Raw genomic sequence first — 20,673 nt, 5'->3', positions numbered from 1 at the left:
TCCAGAAATTTGCATTAGATATTGGAAGAGATGGTGGACTGCTGTCAGACCCTGAATAAATTGTGAAACGTGTCTGTGATTACTTGGGTCCAAAACTCGATGTTCCAGAAGAATATGTAGCCTCTCTCAGTGGCACCAGTAAGACGGCAGGACAGCAGGGCCTCTTCCCCATAAGAAAAGTCTCCTCCACCACTAGCAGGAGAATGAATAGTGAATATCTTAAGGCTACTGCTTGTACAGATATCATGGCTGGCTCACACAAGCTTATTCTGCAACTGCCACAGGCCATGTGAGTTTACAGCCCCTCCCACCAGAGTTTACTCCCCAGTTGACTGTCGTGAAACAGTCGTAAATCAGTGACATTGTAAAACTTGCAATTATTGTAGGGCATGTTCTAACAAAACAACCAATAGATGTAACTGCATGTCACACAATATCAAAAGACTAACTAAACACTGGGTTACAATGACACAGATTTTTACTTTGCTCCATTTTTGCATGAAATGGATCTGAAAAGATGTTGAGGGTGATCGTATTTTGAGATGCTATCACCCAATAATAACATAAGTCTTGAATCAGTCTCAGAGAGGATGGCTAGTTGGGGATATGTATGTGTGTGTGTGTGTGTGTGTGTGTGTGTGTGTGTGTGTGTGTGTATATTTATATTACACAGGACCACAGGTTTATTGTCAGCTCAGAGTAAAATCTAGTCTCCATGTTTCTAACTGTGTCAGTCTGTGGGCATTAATACAACTGTCAGACTGTCAGTTCCATTGACTGCATATTACACACTGATCGGTGATCATTTGTCCTATTATTATCAATCACACTGACTGAAAAATGTTTATCACAGTTGGATCTTGGAGACGATGTAAATATTTGACAGAACATGAGGTGGAAATGACTTTATAAATTTAAACTGGAGTTTAAATTGAAGAAAAGAAGAAAAATCGGGTAAAAATTCGTACTTGTAAGTTGAAATTCACACGCAGCCGGGAAACGTGAGTTTTACACAGTTTTTTTGCTTTGTATATGTAAGCAGACCTTACCAAAAAAAAATTGTAACTTGTGTAAATATTTTTTTACAAACACAAATCTTTTTACACACACACACACACACACACACACACACACAAATTCTAATTTATAGATGCAAAAACATCATATTTTCATATATTTTCATTTGAAGGTTACAAAACTCACAACTACACATTCTGATTAACAAGTACAAAATATTTATGACCACAATTTGAGCCCATACACATGGGAACCTCAAAGATGCTGCCAGGAAAGCTGTAACAGTGAAATACCTGCAGAGAGTCAGGTAAGACCTGAAGAGTCAGCTGAATAGGAAGAAGAAGATCCAGGCAATCAACACCTACACCCTGTATCTGACCCGTGATCAGGCACCCTCGTGGGATAATAAGCTGGCCAAAGGCAGAGATAAAAGCCACTGACATCAAGACAAGGAAGCTCTTTACCATGCATGGAGAGTTTCAGTTACACTTTACAGTTTAGAGTAAAACCATACATATTTAATCCCTGTAATGTTCTGGATATTTATAATCTGTATATTTGCATATATTAGAGCTATTTCTTATATTTTGTAACTTTGTTATATATTGTATTATTTAATTTCAGTCTGTTACTGTTCTTATTATCTTGGAGAAGGTGTACGCACACAGTTTAATTAAGGATTAATAAACTATTCTAATTCTGATTCACCCCAAATCCATCACCCTGAGTCTGTACGCTAAACCAAAGAAAGGTGACCGTGCATTAATGAGTGTCAGAACCACCGTCCAGGATGAGACAACAAACATCCATGAGTACATCAGGAAGATGGCCACAACAGATGATGTGCTTAGTGAATACCTCAGGTAGCAGACACCTGAGAAAGAAGGGGAGAAGGGGATGAGATGAGCCATCATGGAAGGACAGGCTGGCGGTACGCACCATCAGCAGATACAAGAAGTACTTTTCAAACCTCTCTACATGAGGTTTGAGAATTTTTCTAAATGTTTAAAGTTTCCTGATTTTGCTCTAAATTAAGTGTCTTCTTAATCTCATCTTTCTGTTTCTGTAACTCTGCCAGTTGTTTCTCGACTTCCGGTTTTCTTTGGGTCATTTTATCATATATGTGCTGTGTTCTAAGCAGACGGTTTTCAATGTTTGCTTGCAGCTCTGAATTTGCTGCTTTTTTCTTTAGTAATTTATTTTTGCTTTTTGTTATTATTTCTTTCAGATCCATGTATCCCTTTGCTCTGTCACTTTCTGTGTTCTTATCCACTGACTGAAGCTTGTTTTCAATATCCTTCACCTCACCATCCACCATATCCCTTTGTTGTTTGAGTTCATTTTTCACTTTCTTCAGTTCGTTTTCCTGTTCAATCAGTATTTTAACCAGCTCCTCCAGGTCTTTCAGCTCTTCCTCTTTCTGCTGTAGTTCTTCAGACTTCTTGTTTTCTGCCAACAGCTGCTCTTTCTCTTTCTCCTCAGCTTCATCCTTAGTTTGCCTCTTTTTCTCTGTATAAGTACAGAGTTAGTTATGTAAAAGTTGTCTGATGAAAAGGTGTTACACACACCTTGATTAAGTTGTCAATCAAGGTGATTTTAGTTGTTAAAAACTTGAATTAGTACAGATTTGGTGACACCTAGCAGATAGACCAATATGATTACCTTTGATTTTGTTTTGTCTCCATATCCACAGAACAATGACTGTTGTACAAGTACAAATGAGAAAAACTGCCAAAATAATACTGACACGGAGGGCAGAAGAAGGTGGAACTGCAACACAATCACCTAAAATTAAAAAGACAAGATAATTTAATTCATAATAACTTCCAAAAATGCTCAGACGTGCATTCAAATTGTAAATAAAACAGATAATCATTTTATGAGACACTTAGAGCCTATACTTTAAAAGAAATACCACAAAGACAACCTGTTGAAACATGAAGGACCTTCCCTGACAGAGACATCTTCTGGATGGCAGCCGATGTTACTCCAAAACCAGTATGTATCATTATGTACCGACTGGCTGGCTTTCACAGATGTCCAGGCTACCAAGCCCCCACATACATCACTTTACATTACTTTGGACTGTGTGCTGAAAACAGCAGTACAGTTTCCCACTTCTCTTCAATCTATGTTTAATGAGCTCAGATGTTATTTCGATGCAGAAATGAACTGTGTTGACTGAAAATGGTTTTCAGAGTTGTTTCTGACCACAAAAATTATTTTCTCTTCAAAATCATGACAATTTTTAAGGCACTGCTACCAGATGGTCTGAAGATCACAGCCAGTCAATGTTTCACAGACTGGAAAACTCCTCCCTCTTCAGTTCAGAAAGACTCAGCCTCACTGGGTGGTTTTCTTTAACACCAAACATGAATTATGAAGTAACTTCATCAACTGTCAGATACTGGATTGGTTTGTGTTACGTCCACTGACCTTTTGGCCTCTTCCTGCAAGAGAGTTGCTCTCTCCCTCGCTCTCTGTTCCAGGTTTCTACACCTGATTGACACAGCTGAGCAGCATCAAGATCACTTGTGGAGCAGCATAATCCCCCCAGCAGCAAGTGTGTTACTCTCTTTGTCTTTTGGCTACTGAGTCCTGGGACACATTAGTGCTGTTTTTGCTTTCTTTGTTTTGTACTTTGGAAGCTAATTTTACAGTTTAGTCGTGGTATTTAGAAGTTAGTGGGAGATTAATTTGCTTCCTTTTCCACTCCTACTTAATTTAATCATGTAAAACTGTAAGAATTTTAAAAAACCGCTAAATAAATTTTGAAGCACACTTTATTGTTTGTAGTCTGAGCTTATAAACAGCTTGTGCTATTGCCCTTGTATTACACCTCTCATGCCCCATACAGACAAAGTCAGTTTGTAACAGTTGGAATTTATCATTATATAAATTATCCAGAATTGTTCTTTCAGTTTAAGAAAACAGAAATGTTTCTTATATCAAATTTTAAATGAATTTAGATTTGCATTTAATTTCTTTGCAAGTCTTAATAATTATGAAAAACTGACTTTATTTAACTATAACATTTAAATATTACACTTCAGATTGTTTTCAATCAGTTGTTAATCAGAGGTTGTAACATAACACATCTTAAGACTGAATCAAATTTCAGAAGAAAACATTACCTGAAACATGCATCTGTGTCTCTGTGCTCTGGTTGATATCCCTTTGTTGGACTATACAGTTGACAGTATTTCTGTGTCTCTTCTCCACAGTCACTCTGCTGCTGACAGTATAGAGGTCATCAGGACCTCTGAGGGTCTCTGTAGGTCCAGCAGAGTGGCTGTTTCCATCACTGTCCATCCACAGCAACTCAGGCTCTGGATACCAGCCTGCAGACTTACACTGTAAAGCGACTGCACTCCTGTTTATGTTGACTTCTGCTACTGTAGGTAAGGAAAGTGAACCTGAGGATGGCAAAGATAAGAAGTGTCAATGCATTCACAGAACAGTGTATTTGATTAATGATATCAGCAGTAAAACATGTCTTAATCAGTGCGGAAAAAAGTTCGGTAAAACTTTGGCTGCTTTTTTCAGTGCTGACCAATACTTCACTTCCTCTAATTGTAACATACTTGGTAACTCAACCACAACGTGAGAACAGCCATGTGAGGTTCCAATAATTTACTCCTGCCAATAGTTTACATCCAGCAGGCTTTGTTACTTCAGCTGTTACTGGAGACGAAAACAAAACATGTTCCAGTGTAGTTGATAAAGGGTAGCAATACTGGGGTGTGATAAAAGAAAAACGAGCAAGGAGTTCGGCCACCAAGCACCATCTGAACTCCACTGACGTAAACTAGAGGAATAAACACCTTCAGTTATTACACCAAATAACACATACTGTCATGTGGTGTTTTGATGATGGTTGTGGAGCCCTGTCTAACTCAGTGATAAAAAATCTCCCATAGGTGTTCATTTTTGTCTCAGGATAGAAATGTGTAGTCACTGAATAAAGGTGATCACATATAAAACAGCTTTATATTAACAGTGACTCTTCCCTGTAAATCCACAACCGGATTCCATCCCTTACATTCAAACATTCGTAACAGCATAATAAAGTCATTGGGTGTCCTTACTACAGGACAATTATTTGTCATCCATCTGTATCTCACAGTGTAATGAAAAATGTCCACTTACCAACAAGAAGTTCAACGGTAGATTCTTTGGACTCTGAGGGAAAAAAGCATCTGTATCTGCCATTATCAGAGTGTTTGACTCGAGAGAGTTTCAGTGAAAGGTCTCCCTGCTTCAGTTTCTCAGTGGACAGTGATGTCCTTCCTTTGTAAGATGGGTTTTGATTAACCAGATGGTCTTGACCCTCAAACCACACATGGACAAATCTGGGATCCAGGTCAGGTCTTCCCCACTCCAGACTCTTAGAAACAGCGTCTGACGCAGAGTCAAGGTAGCATGGTAAGATGACATCCTCACCAACTACTGTGATTATTGTTTGAGATGATGTTACTGTTTGAGACTGACCTGAAAGGACAGGACAAAGTTTGTATCTCACAGTTATGTTTATCTAATGTTCTTAGATTATCTGCAGCTTAAGCTTGACTGCTCAGTTTCATTTATATTTTTGTACACCTAACAAATTATAAAATATACACAGACCTCCAAGAAGGATATATTTTGTGTAAAGTATTTACTTTAGCTGATAACGTTTGTTTAGATGTTACCTGTCCTTATATCTGTCAGAAGAAGTAGGATCACAGTGTGGTGAAAAAACAAAGTGCATAGATGACGTTTCAAAGTGAATTGACCACATTGGGAATTTATCCTGGAGTTCTGGAAAAAGAATACAAAGTCCCCAAATTTTAATTACTTAAAAGTATATCATGACTTTAAGACAGCAAAAAGTATAAACAAGTAAAAATATCAGCTGAGATCACCAATAACAGGTGAACAAAAAATACTGATCATCTTGTAAAATTTATCCAATGACATGAAACAAAATACCAATTTGAATACTGATGTAAACTATACAATAAAAAATGCTTTTATTGCAAAGCTTATTTTGTTTTCCTTTTTTTTTCTGCCACAGACCTTTCTTTGGCAATCTGTGTTTTTGATCAGCAAAAACAAATATACCTTAAACTGTATACAAAGGGTAAGTTAGTCATAAAAACAAAACAAAAGACAACTTACCAAGACTGCCATTTTGTGTTAGTTATACGCTTGATCACAAAGTCCAGCACAGCCAACACCAAAAATAAAGGTAGACTAAGACAAGGAAGAACAAAGTGTTTAGATTCTGACATTAAACTACTTCCTGTTTAAGAAAAGAAAGCTTTACTGGTTGGCCGTTATTTTTATGATGGCTAACAGAAGAAAAACTTAAAATATAGTATTCTATGTATAATGAAAACTTAGCTAACAAATAGAGTTAACACAGTTTATAAAACAAGAAAAAAAGTTTGCAATTTATCAAAATAGAACTACAATAAAGAACCACCATTAAAACTAAAATAAAACTGTATTTAAGTAACATCACACACTTACTGGTTGATTTTCTGAGTGAGTTTGAAACCTGCGTTCAACGCGCTGCACAGAATCTTCGGCTGTGCTGAACATGAATAAGGCAAGTGTGTACTTTGACCGCCTGCGTACCATTTAGTGGAAGGATCTGCTCCAACTATCATAAAATCACAGGCTATCGTGTATAATTGTATTTGACAACGGTTGTTCAACAACACATTTACACAGACATGAATATTAACTAACAATTAAATGACGAGTAATGTATAAATGCATAGTAAATGATGAAGAAACATTCACTGTGTGATGTCTATAATCAGCTGCATTAAGAATCATTTGATCCAGACCTAACTAGTGGTGCAACGGATCAAAAATCTCACGGTTCGGATCGGATCACGGTTTTAAAGTCACGGATCGGATCAATTTTCGGATCAGCAAAAATAGAAAAAAAAAGACAAAAATTCTACTCCCTGTTTACTTATTTAAGTATTTTTTGCCTATTAAAAAACATTCAACTGAAGACTCATTCCATGCACTTATATAAAAACAAATTAAGGTGCAATATGGACATTATGGACCATGCTGGGCAGCCTCTGCATCCTCTGCACACAGCCATAAACAACCAGAGGAGTCTGTTCAGTGACAGGTTGCTTCTCCCAGTCAAGGACCAGCAGACTTAAAAAGTCCTTTGTCCCACAAACTGTTTAACTCCTCGCTGGAGGGGAAACGGGGACAGAGGGTGGGGGAACAAGTAGCTGTAGTGCCTTTTCACTGTGCAGTAGTTTTTGTTAATATCCAGCGGTGTAATAGACTCACAATACTTAAAATGTGCCGTTCCCTTGTATTCTTATTCCTATTTATTCTATTTATCCATTTTGTATATTCTGTATTTGTATATTTCTGCTCACATTCTGCAACTTCTGTCGGTGCTGTGCTACTGGAAACTGAATTTCAGTTTGAACCCAACCGAGGGATAAATAAAGTTTCATCTAATCTAATGTAATCTATAGGGCAGTACAGGGCTTTGTATCTACCACTCCGCTGTGATATAACGAGGGGTCACGGTCACGTGGCTTTCCGTTGCCCTGGAGCTCCACCCATTTGTAGTTGGAGCAACAGAAGATGCCTGGGACAGTTCAGCCATAACTTTAAACTTTTCCTGCTCATACATGCTTGGAACGATCTTGTCACTGAAGTGGACGCGCAACGAGATATCATAGCGTGGCTCAAGCACGTTCATCACAGTTTAAACCCCTTGTTTTGCACAACAGACGACGGCCTCCCGTCTGCAGCTAAACACCACATTAGCTTTTGTAATAGCTTTAGCCCGGTCGGACTGGGCAGCAAAGGGTTGTTTAAATGCCGCAAACTCCTCTGCTCCGCTACTTGGACCGCTAGCGCTGACCATAACTACCGCTTGACAGACTGACCGCGCGCACCATAAACATACTTTTTTTTTCTTTTTCGAATCTTCGGATCACGTGCGTACCGAACCGTGGAGCGGGATTGGTTCGGATTTCGGATCAACCGTGATCCGTTGCACCACTAGACCTAACTATATGCTTTAGCAAAAAGAAACATTTAAAGTCTACTCTATATAGTGTCTGTCTCCCTAATCTAAACTGGAACCTCACGTCTGAATTTACAGTTATTTTTTGATTTTGACATACTGTATTAAAAGAACTGACTTAAAATGAGACAGAAAAGTTCGAGTTAAAGTCATATTTCTTACTGTAACAACCACAAACATGTTTAATGAATCATTTTAACCATAACTTGAAATGCAAAAATAAATTGTGCATTTTAAAAATATATGCACAAGTTTTGCAAAACTCAAAATTACATGCAGCTATTTAGCTAAAAATGCAGCCTATGTGTTTTTTCTATAACCATTTCAAACTATTGCCAGAACAATCAGGTGTTCTGCATCAAATAATATGCCACACAAATTATTTGTGCCACTCCCCCAAAAATTGTGTCCACCATTAGAAAGAGGAGCACACCACAAGCTGATACCTGCACCTGCTGGCCTGACAACAGTTGTATCACTCCTCCTCTTTTCCACCTGATAACAGCGTTTACACTGCAGTCTGTCTTTGGTGGCTTATTGGTAGCAACTGTGACAATTAGCAGTTGATTCATTGTTCTGACACACAAAACAAAACTAATGACAACACTATACACTAAAAACACAAAACAGTAACTACACACTCCAAATATGCTAAACATTCCAAATCTCTCACATCTCAAAGGAGACAAGGCAGTATCAAGGTTATGGGAGATTGAGAGAAAATATAGGAAAAACTGAGTTTGAAATAGCAAAGCTTGTAGACCGAGTCTAAAACTTTAATTTATTACATTCAACACGCTAAACTTTCAGGATTAAATTAATTGTACTGTTTGGTTAGTGGATACTAACCAACTAACTCACAGGTATGTGATTATATGTGATGACATAGGGTGAGGTCAGTGGATTGTCAGTGTTTTTCTTTTGGGTACAGGAGTCTCAGAAATGATGCTCATATATGAGGATGTCCTTATATAGACACAGTAGTAGTGGGAAAATCTCAGGATTGCAGAAGCTAATATGTATGTAAACACATAATTAGATAACATAGTTATCAAATAGTGAGCCGTCTGAGGTCTGTCATCATATGTGCTATTTTTTTTAAGGTGTAGGACTTATTTGTATCAAACTGTCAATCAAATCCACACCACTGCTATGATTAATAACTGAGATATAGTTTGATGTCTGAATTGCCGTGTGATTTGGATGTGCACGCGAGTCCATTTGAATCCAGAAATTTTAAGTAAAATCTTTTAAGTGCTTAAGTTTTACATAGATCTTGGTATATGATATACTACTAATATTGTTACTGAGTTTTTAATAACCCTAACCCTGTAGCTCAGGTGGGCAGAGCAGGTCAGCCACTAATCAGAAAGTCCGTTGGCTGCCTCCTGGCTGCATGCCAAATATCCTTGGGCAAGATACTAACCCCATGTTTGCCTACTGGTGGTGGTCAGAGGGCCCGGTGCCGCCAGTTTCCAGCAGCCTCGCCTCTGTCAGTGCGCCCCAGGGTGGCTGTGGTTACAATGTAGCTTGTCATCACCAGTGTGTAAACCAGTAAGGCTGTCAGACAACACATCAAACTGCCAGGGATAATATTTAATCTGAAAATTATATAAAACAAGTATACAGCAGCAAAAGCATTCTCCTTGCAGTTTCACTCTCTCTTTATCAGGATTAACCTTTAATCATAATAAAACTGGGTAAATGAACATAGCAGAGATAACATTTATTTGTTTACAACTTCTTCAATAAAACTTCAGATATTTGTAAAATCACCTTATGCACTTTTTACTTTCACTCTTGATTTAAAAAAATATTTTGGTTAGGTTTCAGTAACCGGTTCAGCGGTCTGGTCTCAAACATGTCCATTTTGCAACAGTAATCCTTCTCATTGACAAAATAAAAGTGAATGATCACATGAAACAAAGAAGTTCTTTGAGCTACAGTTTGACAAAAGGGGTACTTATTGAGTCTCTGGTAATTAAACCAGGCTGTGTTCAGTTTAGACAGAATTCCAGGCCCTGGGATACAGACAGAGTATTACTAGCACAGTGTTCTTTAGATATAAAGACAACGTTATACTCAATATTACTTTTAAGATTCAAGAAAGTTTGGTTCATTTTTTGTGCATACAGCCTCTTTGCTTCTTTTAACCTCTGTGAGAGGTTTGTCCTTGCTACACTATAAACTGATGCCTCGCCAGATTTAAAACCTTTGTTCCGAGCTCTCAGCAGAGAACGAACCTCTGTGATTGCAGGAACTGCCCTCAGATTCAGACCTCAGCTGTTTTGTAGCAGTGTATACACCTGAGACTGTCACCTGTCTGTCTGTCCTGCACTCTCTCTCTGTTTCTTTCTCTCTGATTGTGGAATAAAAGTATGAACATGTATTTATAAGTTACACTTGTGTTTGAATCCTGCAGCTTATCACACATTTGATTTCCATGTGTGACAACTGCAAGTGTCCAGAGTGAGGACAGACTGAGGGACCCACTGCTGCACATCATCTGTGAGGCTTTGCACCCCTGATGATCCACCAGGACAAACTCAGCAGTGTGTGAGGAAGAGGAGGAGGAAGAGCCAGCAGCAGCTGACAGATGGAGAGAATAGACAGACTGTTCCCTGTTTTTGAAGGACTGCTAGGAAAGTTTAACATAACTAATTGTCTGTCCTGAATCAGTCTTATTAGGTAATGTTCAAATAATGTTATCATCCCAGTGTTTTCAGTGTGGGAGAAAGTACTCAGGGCCTTCAAGTTACACACTATGAAAGGCAGCAACAAGTTTAATATTCAGAAACCTAAAGTATGTATCAGCAGCAGAATGGAGCTAAAAATAAATGTTTGTTTCAGTTCTACGAAGCTTTGAGAATTTTGGAATAGTAGTACTACTGTGTTTCTTCCATAGTATTGCTGTAATAGACCCTGTGCATGAGAAAATGCTAACTTCCTGGTTTGAGACCGGATGTAGGGTTGTACATTTCCTGTAGCTATACTTTGCGGTCAATCGCTACTGTGAAGACATACTCCCAAATCATGTCCAAAACTCGAAAACGGAAAGATCGCATGAAGTTACAAAGAGCAGAAGTCAAGTCAAGTCAAGTCAAGTTGGCTTTATTGTCACTTCAACCATGTACAATAAGTTTACAGTGAAACGAAACAACGTTCCTCCAGGACCAAGGTGCTACATACAACATAACAGAAGGTGGGAACACTCACCACTGTTGTGTCATAAAAAATCTAATGATCAATTTTGACGTTTAAAGAGTTTAGATCGATCAGTTGTTTACATCACTCAACACAAGCAGAACTGCATTACAGAATCAGAAGACACATTGTCCACATTCAGAAGCAGTAGCATATGCTAACGTGCACATAGTCTATTGTTTATATGCTTTATATATATTCTGAGGTAAGTTGATCTATAGTGTGTTAAGGTTCAGGAATTGAGGAGGTAGACCAAAATAACCACCACTGATCCGGCCGGGTGCAATTAGACGACATTTTAATGAATACACATATGCGGAGCCAATACTGTTCAGATTCAGTATTGAACTGCCTTACAACAAGAAGTCAAAGGCTTTATAAGGTTGGCAGTCTCAATACAGCATACGTCACTCCAAAACCACAATGACTTTAACACAGTTTGAAAAGATCATCTTCTCGTCTCGATCCCAGGTGTCTTCCTGTTGTCCCCGGACGCTTGCTTATCTGTCTGGGACATCAGGCACACTTTCTGCACAACCTGTCACTTACGCCGGCACAATTTTGCAGTTGCAAGCAAAACATGATTAAACTTTCACCTAACTAAATGAGTCTACCTACAATGTGTGTGTATGTGGGTGTATGTGTCAACTTCTGCTTGCACTTTGTTTCACCTTTCTGCTCCCCAGCTAGACCTTGTAATCTCTTCACAGAAGGCCAGCATATACTGAAACTATGTGTGTGTATGTGTTTATGTCTGCACATACACGCTGCACCTTAATTGACCTCAACTTAAGCAACCAGACCAAGGCCATCCTGTGTGTGCCGATCTTGACATATATGTAAAATGTATAAAACAAAGGTTTCAATCTAATACAACTACTTGAAGCATAATCAAAGCTTAATCAAAGATAAATGCATAATAAAACACCCTGCTCTTGGCTTACACTCAGACTCTGCTTTCAGTTTCACTTCTGCAGAAGCATGCTCTGCAAGCCCTGGTTTCCTGTCAGCCTGCAACTCAGCCTCTCACTCACCGAAAGGCACAGAATGTAATACCAATATTAATAACAAATGGAATGGTAATTCTAATTATAAAAATAGCAACAAATAATAGCAGTAAAATATCTTTTTCCTTTCATTCCCTCTCTTGGTGACCCTTGAAAAGGGTCACCACACTTATATCGTTACTCTGACCCTCTCTAGAAACGCCAGCTCCCCCTAAGAACACACATGCTCCAGGTTAATCACACCAAAGTATCAGTGAGCCTAAAGTTGGTCAACGGCAGGAGAGAATAAGAGTGCGAGCAGAGCTCAATCAGCACTCCTCCCTCACCCCTCAACCCAATCATACCCGGTGAGAGACCCCTTACACTTGTGAATCTCTAGTGGTCTGTCCCTTTTCTGGGTCCCTCAATTGTTCTCTTCATTTAAACCTGATTCAACCTGATATTGAACCTGATATATTCTTTTTTATTTATTTATTTATTTATTTATTTATTTATTTTTTTTTATTCTAATTGTCCTTCATAACTTTTGCACTGTCCACTTCCTGCTGTGACAAAACAAATTTCCCACGTGTGGGACTAATAAAGGTTATCTTATCTTATCTTATCTTATCTTATATTACTCAAAACATGAACCTAATTTCGTATTTGGTTTTTGACTTTTATTTCTATATATTACTCAACCTTACTCATCATGTATAAAACTCTCAAAGTGCTGCTTTCACCTCCACTTCCTGTTGCTCCCCTTATCTGATCATCAACATCCCGTACTGTCGCAGCTGAATGTAAGTCACCTTTTACAAAAAAATCATCATATACACTTATTCTACTACGAGCTCAAAAAACTTCAATCAGCTAAGTGTAAGCATATAATCAATAGCTCCTAAATAAATTGCATCATTGCTGAAAGCTGAACTCTAACTGTATTTTAGAACTCACATTTCCTGTGTTATAACCTGTTCTTGGTATAACATTTTATTTCATTTTGCTGCTCTTAATGTCATGATACACTCTAATTTATACTTTATCAGACTTAACCAAAATACATAAACTTCCTCCCTTTGCTTCTGTTTTAAACAACAACTTCGTCACTTCAACCAGCATTTGTTATTCTGTAACTGCATTTTATATAATACGACTAATTTAGAGCTGCATGTGTTATCTCAATATTTTACATGTCACACAATTTAGTTACAAGCAAACTCCTATTCAGTTCCTCTTTTCTGTCACTTGGTACTGGGCCAACTCAAATTCAGTTAAAAGCTAAAGCAATTTCAGGCCCTTGGCCTCAAATCAATACTGTCATGTGTGTTAAGAACTCCCTATGTCTGTAAGCGTGCGCAACCTTCACTGCTCTGTCATCTTGCACAATAAATTGCTCGGATATTCTATAAGGATGTTATGTGTTTGTATAGTTTCTGCCCAGTTTGACCCATTTAGCAGAAGTCAGCCTGTTTAAGGCTCTGATATCTATTCTGTGTGACTTAAAGCAGTTATGACATGGTCTGATTTTCTCACCCAATAAAGGAATATTTCATATATCAGTCTGATCTTCATTCTATCAGAAACAGTTATCACAGCTCATACATTTTCTTTTTACACATATATGTAAGCAATGAGCCAAATTTAGTAATGCCAACATATTAAATGAACAAAATTTGTCTCTTATATATAATACATCTATATATACACTGTCAAAGATATTTGTCTTTGAGTGAAGATTTAAGGTGATAGGAAATATAAATAACTGTTGTTCATGTTTTTACAGTCTTGTGGTCTCAGCCTCAGATACTTATCAAATCAAACAAAGCTCATATAAAAGCAAACAGATGAACAAAAAATGTTCTCCTTCATTTCTGTCAAACAATGCTGTATGAAACATGTCATAGTTGTTAGGCAACCCGCAACAGAGGCTAGACTGTCCCATTTCACGCCTCGCACTTCCGGTCTTCTCGGTCCTTGGAGGTGAGGCCAACGTAGATCATGAAGGCCGGGTCCTCCAAGGACCCTAAATTGGGACACAGCTAGAGACATTACTGAAAAAAATGGAGGGCGAGGAAGACTTAAGCTCAATCTGTTTTGCCTAGTTTGCTCTGTTATAGTTCAGTGTTTATTAGATACTCCTTGTGTCTTCACTGCCTGTGTTTAAGATAACTAAATGAATTTAACAGAAATGGATGTCATAATTACATCCAAATAGTTTTCATCATTCTTCTTTTTATTTTATAATTATTGGGTCACTGCTATGGGCTAATTTTTATTTGATAAATTATCCACAGGGTGTGTCTTCTGGAATAACTGAACTTTTACTCTATCCTCTTCAGGGAACAGTCTGCCCTCATTTCCACCTTACTAATCCTCTGCACTTCATGATTCATTAACTTCCCTCCATCCATCTTTTTCTTTCATTTTTTTAATTCTTCGGCTTTTTAAATTACCCGTTATTTTCTCCCAGCCTCCCAGCCTTTTCATGCATTAGTATATTCCCATCTACCTTAACCTGCTGTCAATCTCTCTTTAAATACATTTGCGATAAGTCATTTTCTCCTTTCTTACTAAACAAAATGAATACAATTTATAATAAAGTGAATCAAATGTATCAATTTTGTGTAGATGATACTTATATTCAACTCATTGTTTAAGATACATAGTTCACATAATAAAGTTAATCATTAAGTAACACAGGTTCAGTGCAGATTGTGTATTAGTTCTTTCTCCGTAGTCTGTGTGAAGATGAATCATATCACTTTGGCTTTCTACCACCTGTAGTTGCAAGTTAATCACTTTTTTGGTGCTACTTTTGTTTTCCTTTTTTGTCATCATGCTCATTATATCCTCTGTTTACTGCTGTTGTTTCTCCAAGTTCAGTGGTAGATTCTCCAGTTTACATGGACAGTTAATAGATGAACTTCAAAGAAGCATGATTCTTCTCATGGAAATATCCTTGGGATAATAATTTTTAAGGAATAACCCAAAAACAAAAACACCATCAAACAAATTGGAAGCCTTTCACTAAAAAAATTCCCTTTTTTAGCAAATTTTTGTCTTTTCTTTATCGTCAACCTTTACTTTATTGTTACTTTATTCTTTACTGTTTGTTTTTATTTTTATGTACTGTTTATTTATAGTTTAGATAACCTGTAAACAATTTAAAAAGATTGCTCTAATAAATGTTCATGTTGATGAATTTGAGTTTTTATGAAACAAATTAAAAGCAGCAAAATCAGTAAATGCGTACAAGCAACAGAGCATGCTTTTCAGACGTTTTGAAGACAAAACTGAACATAAAGAGGTTAACAAACAAGCAGCAATGAAAGGCAACTGCAGCAAAACCTATATTGGATGGAGTCTGGGTTTAGACAGGCATTAATAGAAAAAGAAGTTCTTCCAATTATTAGAAGCAATCTTGCATTTACAACTATCAACGGTCCAATCACATTTGAGCACCTGAAAATCAGACACTGTATATATATGAATGACAGTGAAAAGGTTTTGCTAAATGATTTGAATCAAGGTTAAATTCTGCACTTTAATCACATGTTTGTTGCTTGATTTAAAATCAACTGTAGTGGTATTAGTAGTAAACAGTAAAGTAGCAGTAAATTATTTCTTTCTCACTGCTCTATGACAAGACAAGTTGTATCACTTTAACATTCTACCTCCTCCAGCCTCAAGTCAATCACCTCTAAAACGCATTCTGATTTTGTCTTCCTTTCTCTCATTCTGCTTATTATATCCTCTATTTGCTGCAGCTGTTTCTCCATATTCAGTTGTAGATTCTCCAGTTCTTCCTTTCTCTTTTCCAGTTTACGCTGAGCAGTCAGGAGACTTTGTTTTTCCTCTAAGTATCTTTCTGTTTTGTCTGTCTCTTTTTCTTTCTCTGTCTGTGCTATTTTGATCTCTACCAGCTGAAGCTTCTCTTTGTTCTCTGCCAGCTCTTTATTTGTCTCGTCTAACAGTCTGAATTCTTCCTTTACTTGGTGATTTCCCCTCTTCAGTTCCAACAGTTGAGTGTAGAGCTCTGACAATACGTTCAGCTCTTCCTGTGTCTTCTGAGCTCGTCCCTGCAGCTTAGCTGAGAAAATGTATTGCCGTAAAGATGACACAGATGAAAGGTCAGGATAGAAGAAATATTTAATTAAAGATAAATACAGATTGAAACTCTTGATAACATAGAAGTTGTTTAAATTATGATGTAGTGGATGTGGAAATGTTAGTTAATATAGAGGAAAGTCTCAAAGTGGCTGAAGAAAACTGAACATAATATTTAATACTTACCGAGTTTTGGCTTTTTGCATTTACAGAAAAAAGCGATACCTCCGGAAAACAAAGCGACAGCAACAAAGCCACTAAAAGTAACATGCGCCACACTGAGGATGTAAAATTTTGCAGCAAAGTCTGTACCTGAAATGATAAAATACATAAAACAATGTTTTTGAAAAATAACACATAAGATGACAGACTATCAAAATATGAGTAAAAAGACCAGCACTAAACATAAAATCTACCGTTATCTTTGTGTGCATTTAAGCTCTTCCTATTAATAAGTGAATGAAAGAACAGGCTAAACAAATTGTATATTAAGAATGAAATCACGCATTATATATAATGTATGCTAAAAGTCTGTGACAAAACAGAATATGTACCATTCCTTCCATCAGGTGGATCCTCTATGCCACTTTTGACATTAGTCACTGAAAAGGGAGAGAGTTCAGTGTAAATAATGTTAAATATGGTCATAACTTTATATAGTTTTCCTTTTAAGACATCCTTATATCTCACCCCTAATTCTCAGATGTTAGAAAACAAACACATCTTGCATTTGGCAGTAGATGTCTTAAAATGCTTAATACTTTCTGTAAAAATGCTTAAAAGACACAAAAAGTGTAATGAATTTGTTACTGCTTGATTGTTGCTGCTAGCAGGTAATCCTTGAGCTATTTCAAAAGAACCAAATTCTCTTTGCTGTTTTACCCATATCCCACTCCCTATATGCCTTTTACTATGCTTTGTGCACCTTTTTCCATAAAAAGTACAAGAAAAAAAAATCAATCTGTTGCTATTCTCTGTAACAGAGTTGAGAGCCACTTCTAGGAAGCTTCTGCAGCATACTACAATACATGTGCTGGAAACTGAAGCGCTGTCTTGACTGGATAGAATCACCTGTATCAGCAGCATCACTGTATTTCAGGAGGAAGTCTTGAATTTGAAGAGAAATATAAGAAAAATAAGTTTTATCCATAAAATATGCAGACTGAAAAAAATACCATAATTGTTATTAAAACAATTTTGGCATCTCTGATTAATTTGATGACATCCAGATTTGAAAAACAACGAAGAATACTTGCTTCTATTGTTGTTGGAATCATGGGCCTGCCTCCACTAAACCTAGTACTAAAAATCAAAGTCCATAGAGCTATGCAAATATTTTTTTGTTTTTTGAATTTTGCCATGAACTCACATAAAATCACTGATGTTGGCATCAGATGATCAATCAAATATTAATAGTACAAAATTTTGTAGTACAAAACACTAGCGCTAGTATATATAAATATTAATATTTTAACTCTTACAGGCTAAAATCAGCACAACATGTGCAACCAAACAAGAGAAGAAAGAATGCAAAAAAAGTTGACTTTGCAAGTTAATCCGCTTATCATTGTCATGCACCATTTTTAAAATAAATGAAGATATCAGTATAAATGTTTGTATATAGTATTTGAAACCTGAAGACTTCTACACTTCTACACACTAAACTTTAAAAAGTAAATTAAAGGTGGCACATTCTTACAGAGGTCTGACTGGTTAGCTGATATAGGTTTTATACTTATGGATATATCATCCTGAACGCAACCTCCTTCAGAGCAGGTTAGTTGTTATGTTGAATCAATCCCAGGGTTTAATCTGAGATTACTTTAGTAAGCCGAAAAATCCTACTTTTACAGCAGTAAAGGTCTGTGATACCTATAGTGGGTGACGTTTATGAGATTCTGACCATGTCAGTGTTTTGGTTTTGTTACAGAGATTTTAGGAATGATGCTCATATATGAAGAAGAGGTATTAATGCATTCCTGCATCGTGTTTTTAATCAATTATTTCAGCAATAAAATGTTTCAATTAGTATGGAGACAAGTTTGATAAAAACTCCAACTGTTCATTTATTGTGTCCAATACCTCACTTTCTAACATGTTTGGTAACTCAACCACAAAATGGTCTAAGAGCAGTCATGTGTTCTTACAGTAATTTACTTCTGCCAATAGTTTACCTCTTGCTGGGAGAACAACTTTTTCTTTTGTTTTTATTGAAATGTAACTGTGGAGGCTCATGGCTCTGTGTCTGTCTGTGCCTCTGTGTGTGTGTTCCTGTTACTTCCTGTTTTACTTTGGCAGTCTCCTGTCTGTGTGCACCATGTGTTCTGTTGCTCCTCTTATTTGAAGGTATCTCATCTCGTGTGTTATGTTTAGTTTGCTTCCTCTGTCTCATTATGGTTATTCGTGTCATATGTGTTACTCATGTGCGCTCATTTCCTCATTATCCTTCCATGTATTTATGTCAGTCTCTCCCTTAGTCCCATATATATCTCCCTCATGGCTGCGTGGCTCTCCCTGTTTCCCCATGTATTTAGATTACTATGTTTTTACAATTTAGCTTTGTATTGCATTTTTTCCCTCTTTCAGCAAATAAAGCTATATTTTGAGTTTAAGTCCCGTTTCTGTGAGTTTGTTTTTGGGTCCTTTCCTGCCTGCACACAGCCAGTTGTGACTCTTTCCTCGGTACACCGCAACAAAAAATATGAAAAAGTGCAAAATATCTCCAGACCTACAGTAACTGTATAATGAGTATAAATTATTCACCTTAGCTGACAAAGTATGAGACAATGTTACCTGTCGCAATATCTGTCAGAATGAGTAGGATCACAGTGTGGTGTAAAATACAAGAACACAACTGAGGTTTAAAGATGAGTCGGCAAAGTTGGGGCAACATCCTCGATTGCTGCAAAATGAAGTCCAGAAATATGGGTATGATTATTATTTAATTACTGTAAAAACCACATACAAGCGTATCCACTGACAATACTGACAGCTGAACAAAGTAACACTGATCAGGTTTCACTGCAGTATTCTACAGTGACATGAAATAATGATGCAAACTCTGCATTAGAAAATCTAATAGAAATAGAAATTTCTGTTTTCTAATAGAAAACAGTGATTTTTCAATGCACTTATAATTTTAAGTCTGAAAAATATCTCTTATGATTCAGGATACAATTATATCATGATGGCCATTTTATATCAAGTAGGAAAAAAAACAACTAATATATAATACTACTGTAGTGCCTGTACTGAAGCATAAATTTCAATCACAAAATAATGTTTCAAATTACATTTTGCCATTCTGGTTAAAATTTTAAGTGTTTTAATGTGCAAAGTATTGTAGTTAAAATGACAAAATTCTAGGACATCTTTTGTTTTAAACCTTAAATTAGCAGGGGTTGCAGCAAACATTGTACTTCGCTATGAAGAAATATAGGAAGAAAACTTGCATATAAACATGTGTAAGTCTAATACTAGTACAAAACAGTAGAGCTACTATGTCATTTACATTAAATAATTTAGAACGACACAAAAGAAAGTAAAGAAATATTTAAAAAAAAAATAACATTATGCACATACCATTTGGTTCTCTGAGTAAGTTTTCACCGTTGTTCAACACTATACACAAAATCCTCGTCTGTATTGAATGTGAAAAAGGACTTTAAACTCCTGTGTGCTCTTTGGTTGTAGCATCGGCTCCTAAATTGGATAGATGATCACACTACTATTTGTTTTACACTGCTGCATCAGCATCTACTATATAACTATCATACAGTCTTTTAATGTATAACTGTATATTACAGCTTTGGGTTACAGATCACACAGCAGTGGTTGGTGGACACCTGACATCATTTAGCATTATGAAAAAGAACCATCATGACAAATTTGATGAAACACTAACATTTAAATTTCCTCACATATAGACACTTTCCACTAAAAAATATTTACCTTAAACACACAATGTCTATGCTAGTTTGATCCAGAAACGAATAGGAAAGAGTATATTTTTTCTGTTTCTCCAAAAATCCATACATGAAGATAAAAAAAGGGATGAAATAATTTTTATTGAAATAAAAAATTGCATAAACATATTTAATTCAGATATAATAGCAGATATAATAACTCATTATGCTGACTTAATTATTTGTATTATTGGGGTTAAAGGTTTTCTTCTAATAAAACCCATTCACACAACCACTTATTTCTATGTAAGCATTTTTATTTAACATTGACACTATCACTCCATAAAAGCTCTGCACAACATAGAGGAGCCACCTCGACAGGACAAGACTC

The 20,673-nt window shown here is 36.7% G+C and overlaps 2 protein-coding genes across 2 annotated transcripts; both read right to left on the bottom strand.

Moving 5' to 3' along the window:
• Positions 1 to 1,124: 1,124 nt before the first annotated feature.
• Positions 1,125 to 6,619, bottom strand: LOC102076440 (butyrophilin subfamily 1 member A1). The gene is made up of 7 exons (XM_005462806.2): positions 6,532 to 6,619; positions 6,178 to 6,252; positions 5,709 to 5,817; positions 5,167 to 5,508; positions 4,152 to 4,433; positions 2,680 to 2,802; positions 1,125 to 2,526 (listed from the first exon to the last, which is right to left on the bottom strand). Exons 2-7 carry the CDS (start codon positions 6,187 to 6,189, stop codon positions 2,015 to 2,017), a joined length of 1,380 nt encoding a protein of 459 aa, XP_005462863.1. The 5' UTR covers positions 6,190 to 6,252; positions 6,532 to 6,619; the 3' UTR covers positions 1,125 to 2,014.
• An 8,843-nt stretch (positions 6,620 to 15,462) lies between these two features.
• Positions 15,463 to 20,095, bottom strand: LOC106096879 (meiosis-specific nuclear structural protein 1-like). The gene is made up of 5 exons (XM_013265842.2): positions 19,960 to 20,095; positions 19,171 to 19,279; positions 16,932 to 16,979; positions 16,564 to 16,689; positions 15,463 to 16,360 (listed from the first exon to the last, which is right to left on the bottom strand). Exons 1-5 carry the CDS (start codon positions 19,960 to 19,962, stop codon positions 15,933 to 15,935), a joined length of 714 nt encoding a protein of 237 aa, XP_013121296.1. The 5' UTR covers positions 19,963 to 20,095; the 3' UTR covers positions 15,463 to 15,932.
• Between the last annotated feature and the right edge of the window lie 578 nt (positions 20,096 to 20,673).

The sequence above is a fragment of the Oreochromis niloticus genome, linkage group LG3 (genome assembly GCF_001858045.2).
Source record: "Oreochromis niloticus isolate F11D_XX linkage group LG3, O_niloticus_UMD_NMBU, whole genome shotgun sequence".
Lineage (NCBI taxonomy): Eukaryota > Metazoa > Chordata > Actinopteri > Cichliformes > Cichlidae > Oreochromis > Oreochromis niloticus.
Note: the sequence above shows the minus strand (reverse complement) of the source record. Positions and strands in the feature narration are given on the sequence as shown.

Coding starts and splice junctions, on each gene's coding strand:
- LOC102076440 (XM_005462806.2), bottom strand. Junction 5,509..5,708: donor TCTGACAGATATAAGGACAG/GTAACATCTAAA, acceptor CTGTCCTTTCAG/GTCAGTCTCAAACAGTAACA. Junction 2,803..4,151: donor GACACAGATGCATGTTTCAG/GTAATGTTTTCT, acceptor TTTTAATTTTAG/GTGATTGTGTTGCAGTTCCA.
- LOC106096879 (XM_013265842.2), bottom strand. Junction 16,980..19,170: donor TCTGACAGATATTGCGACAG/GTAACATTGTCT, acceptor CTCCCTTTTCAG/TGACTAATGTCAAAAGTGGC. Junction 16,690..16,931: donor TCCACCTGATGGAAGGAATG/GTACATATTCTG, acceptor TTATCATTTCAG/GTACAGACTTTGCTGCAAAA.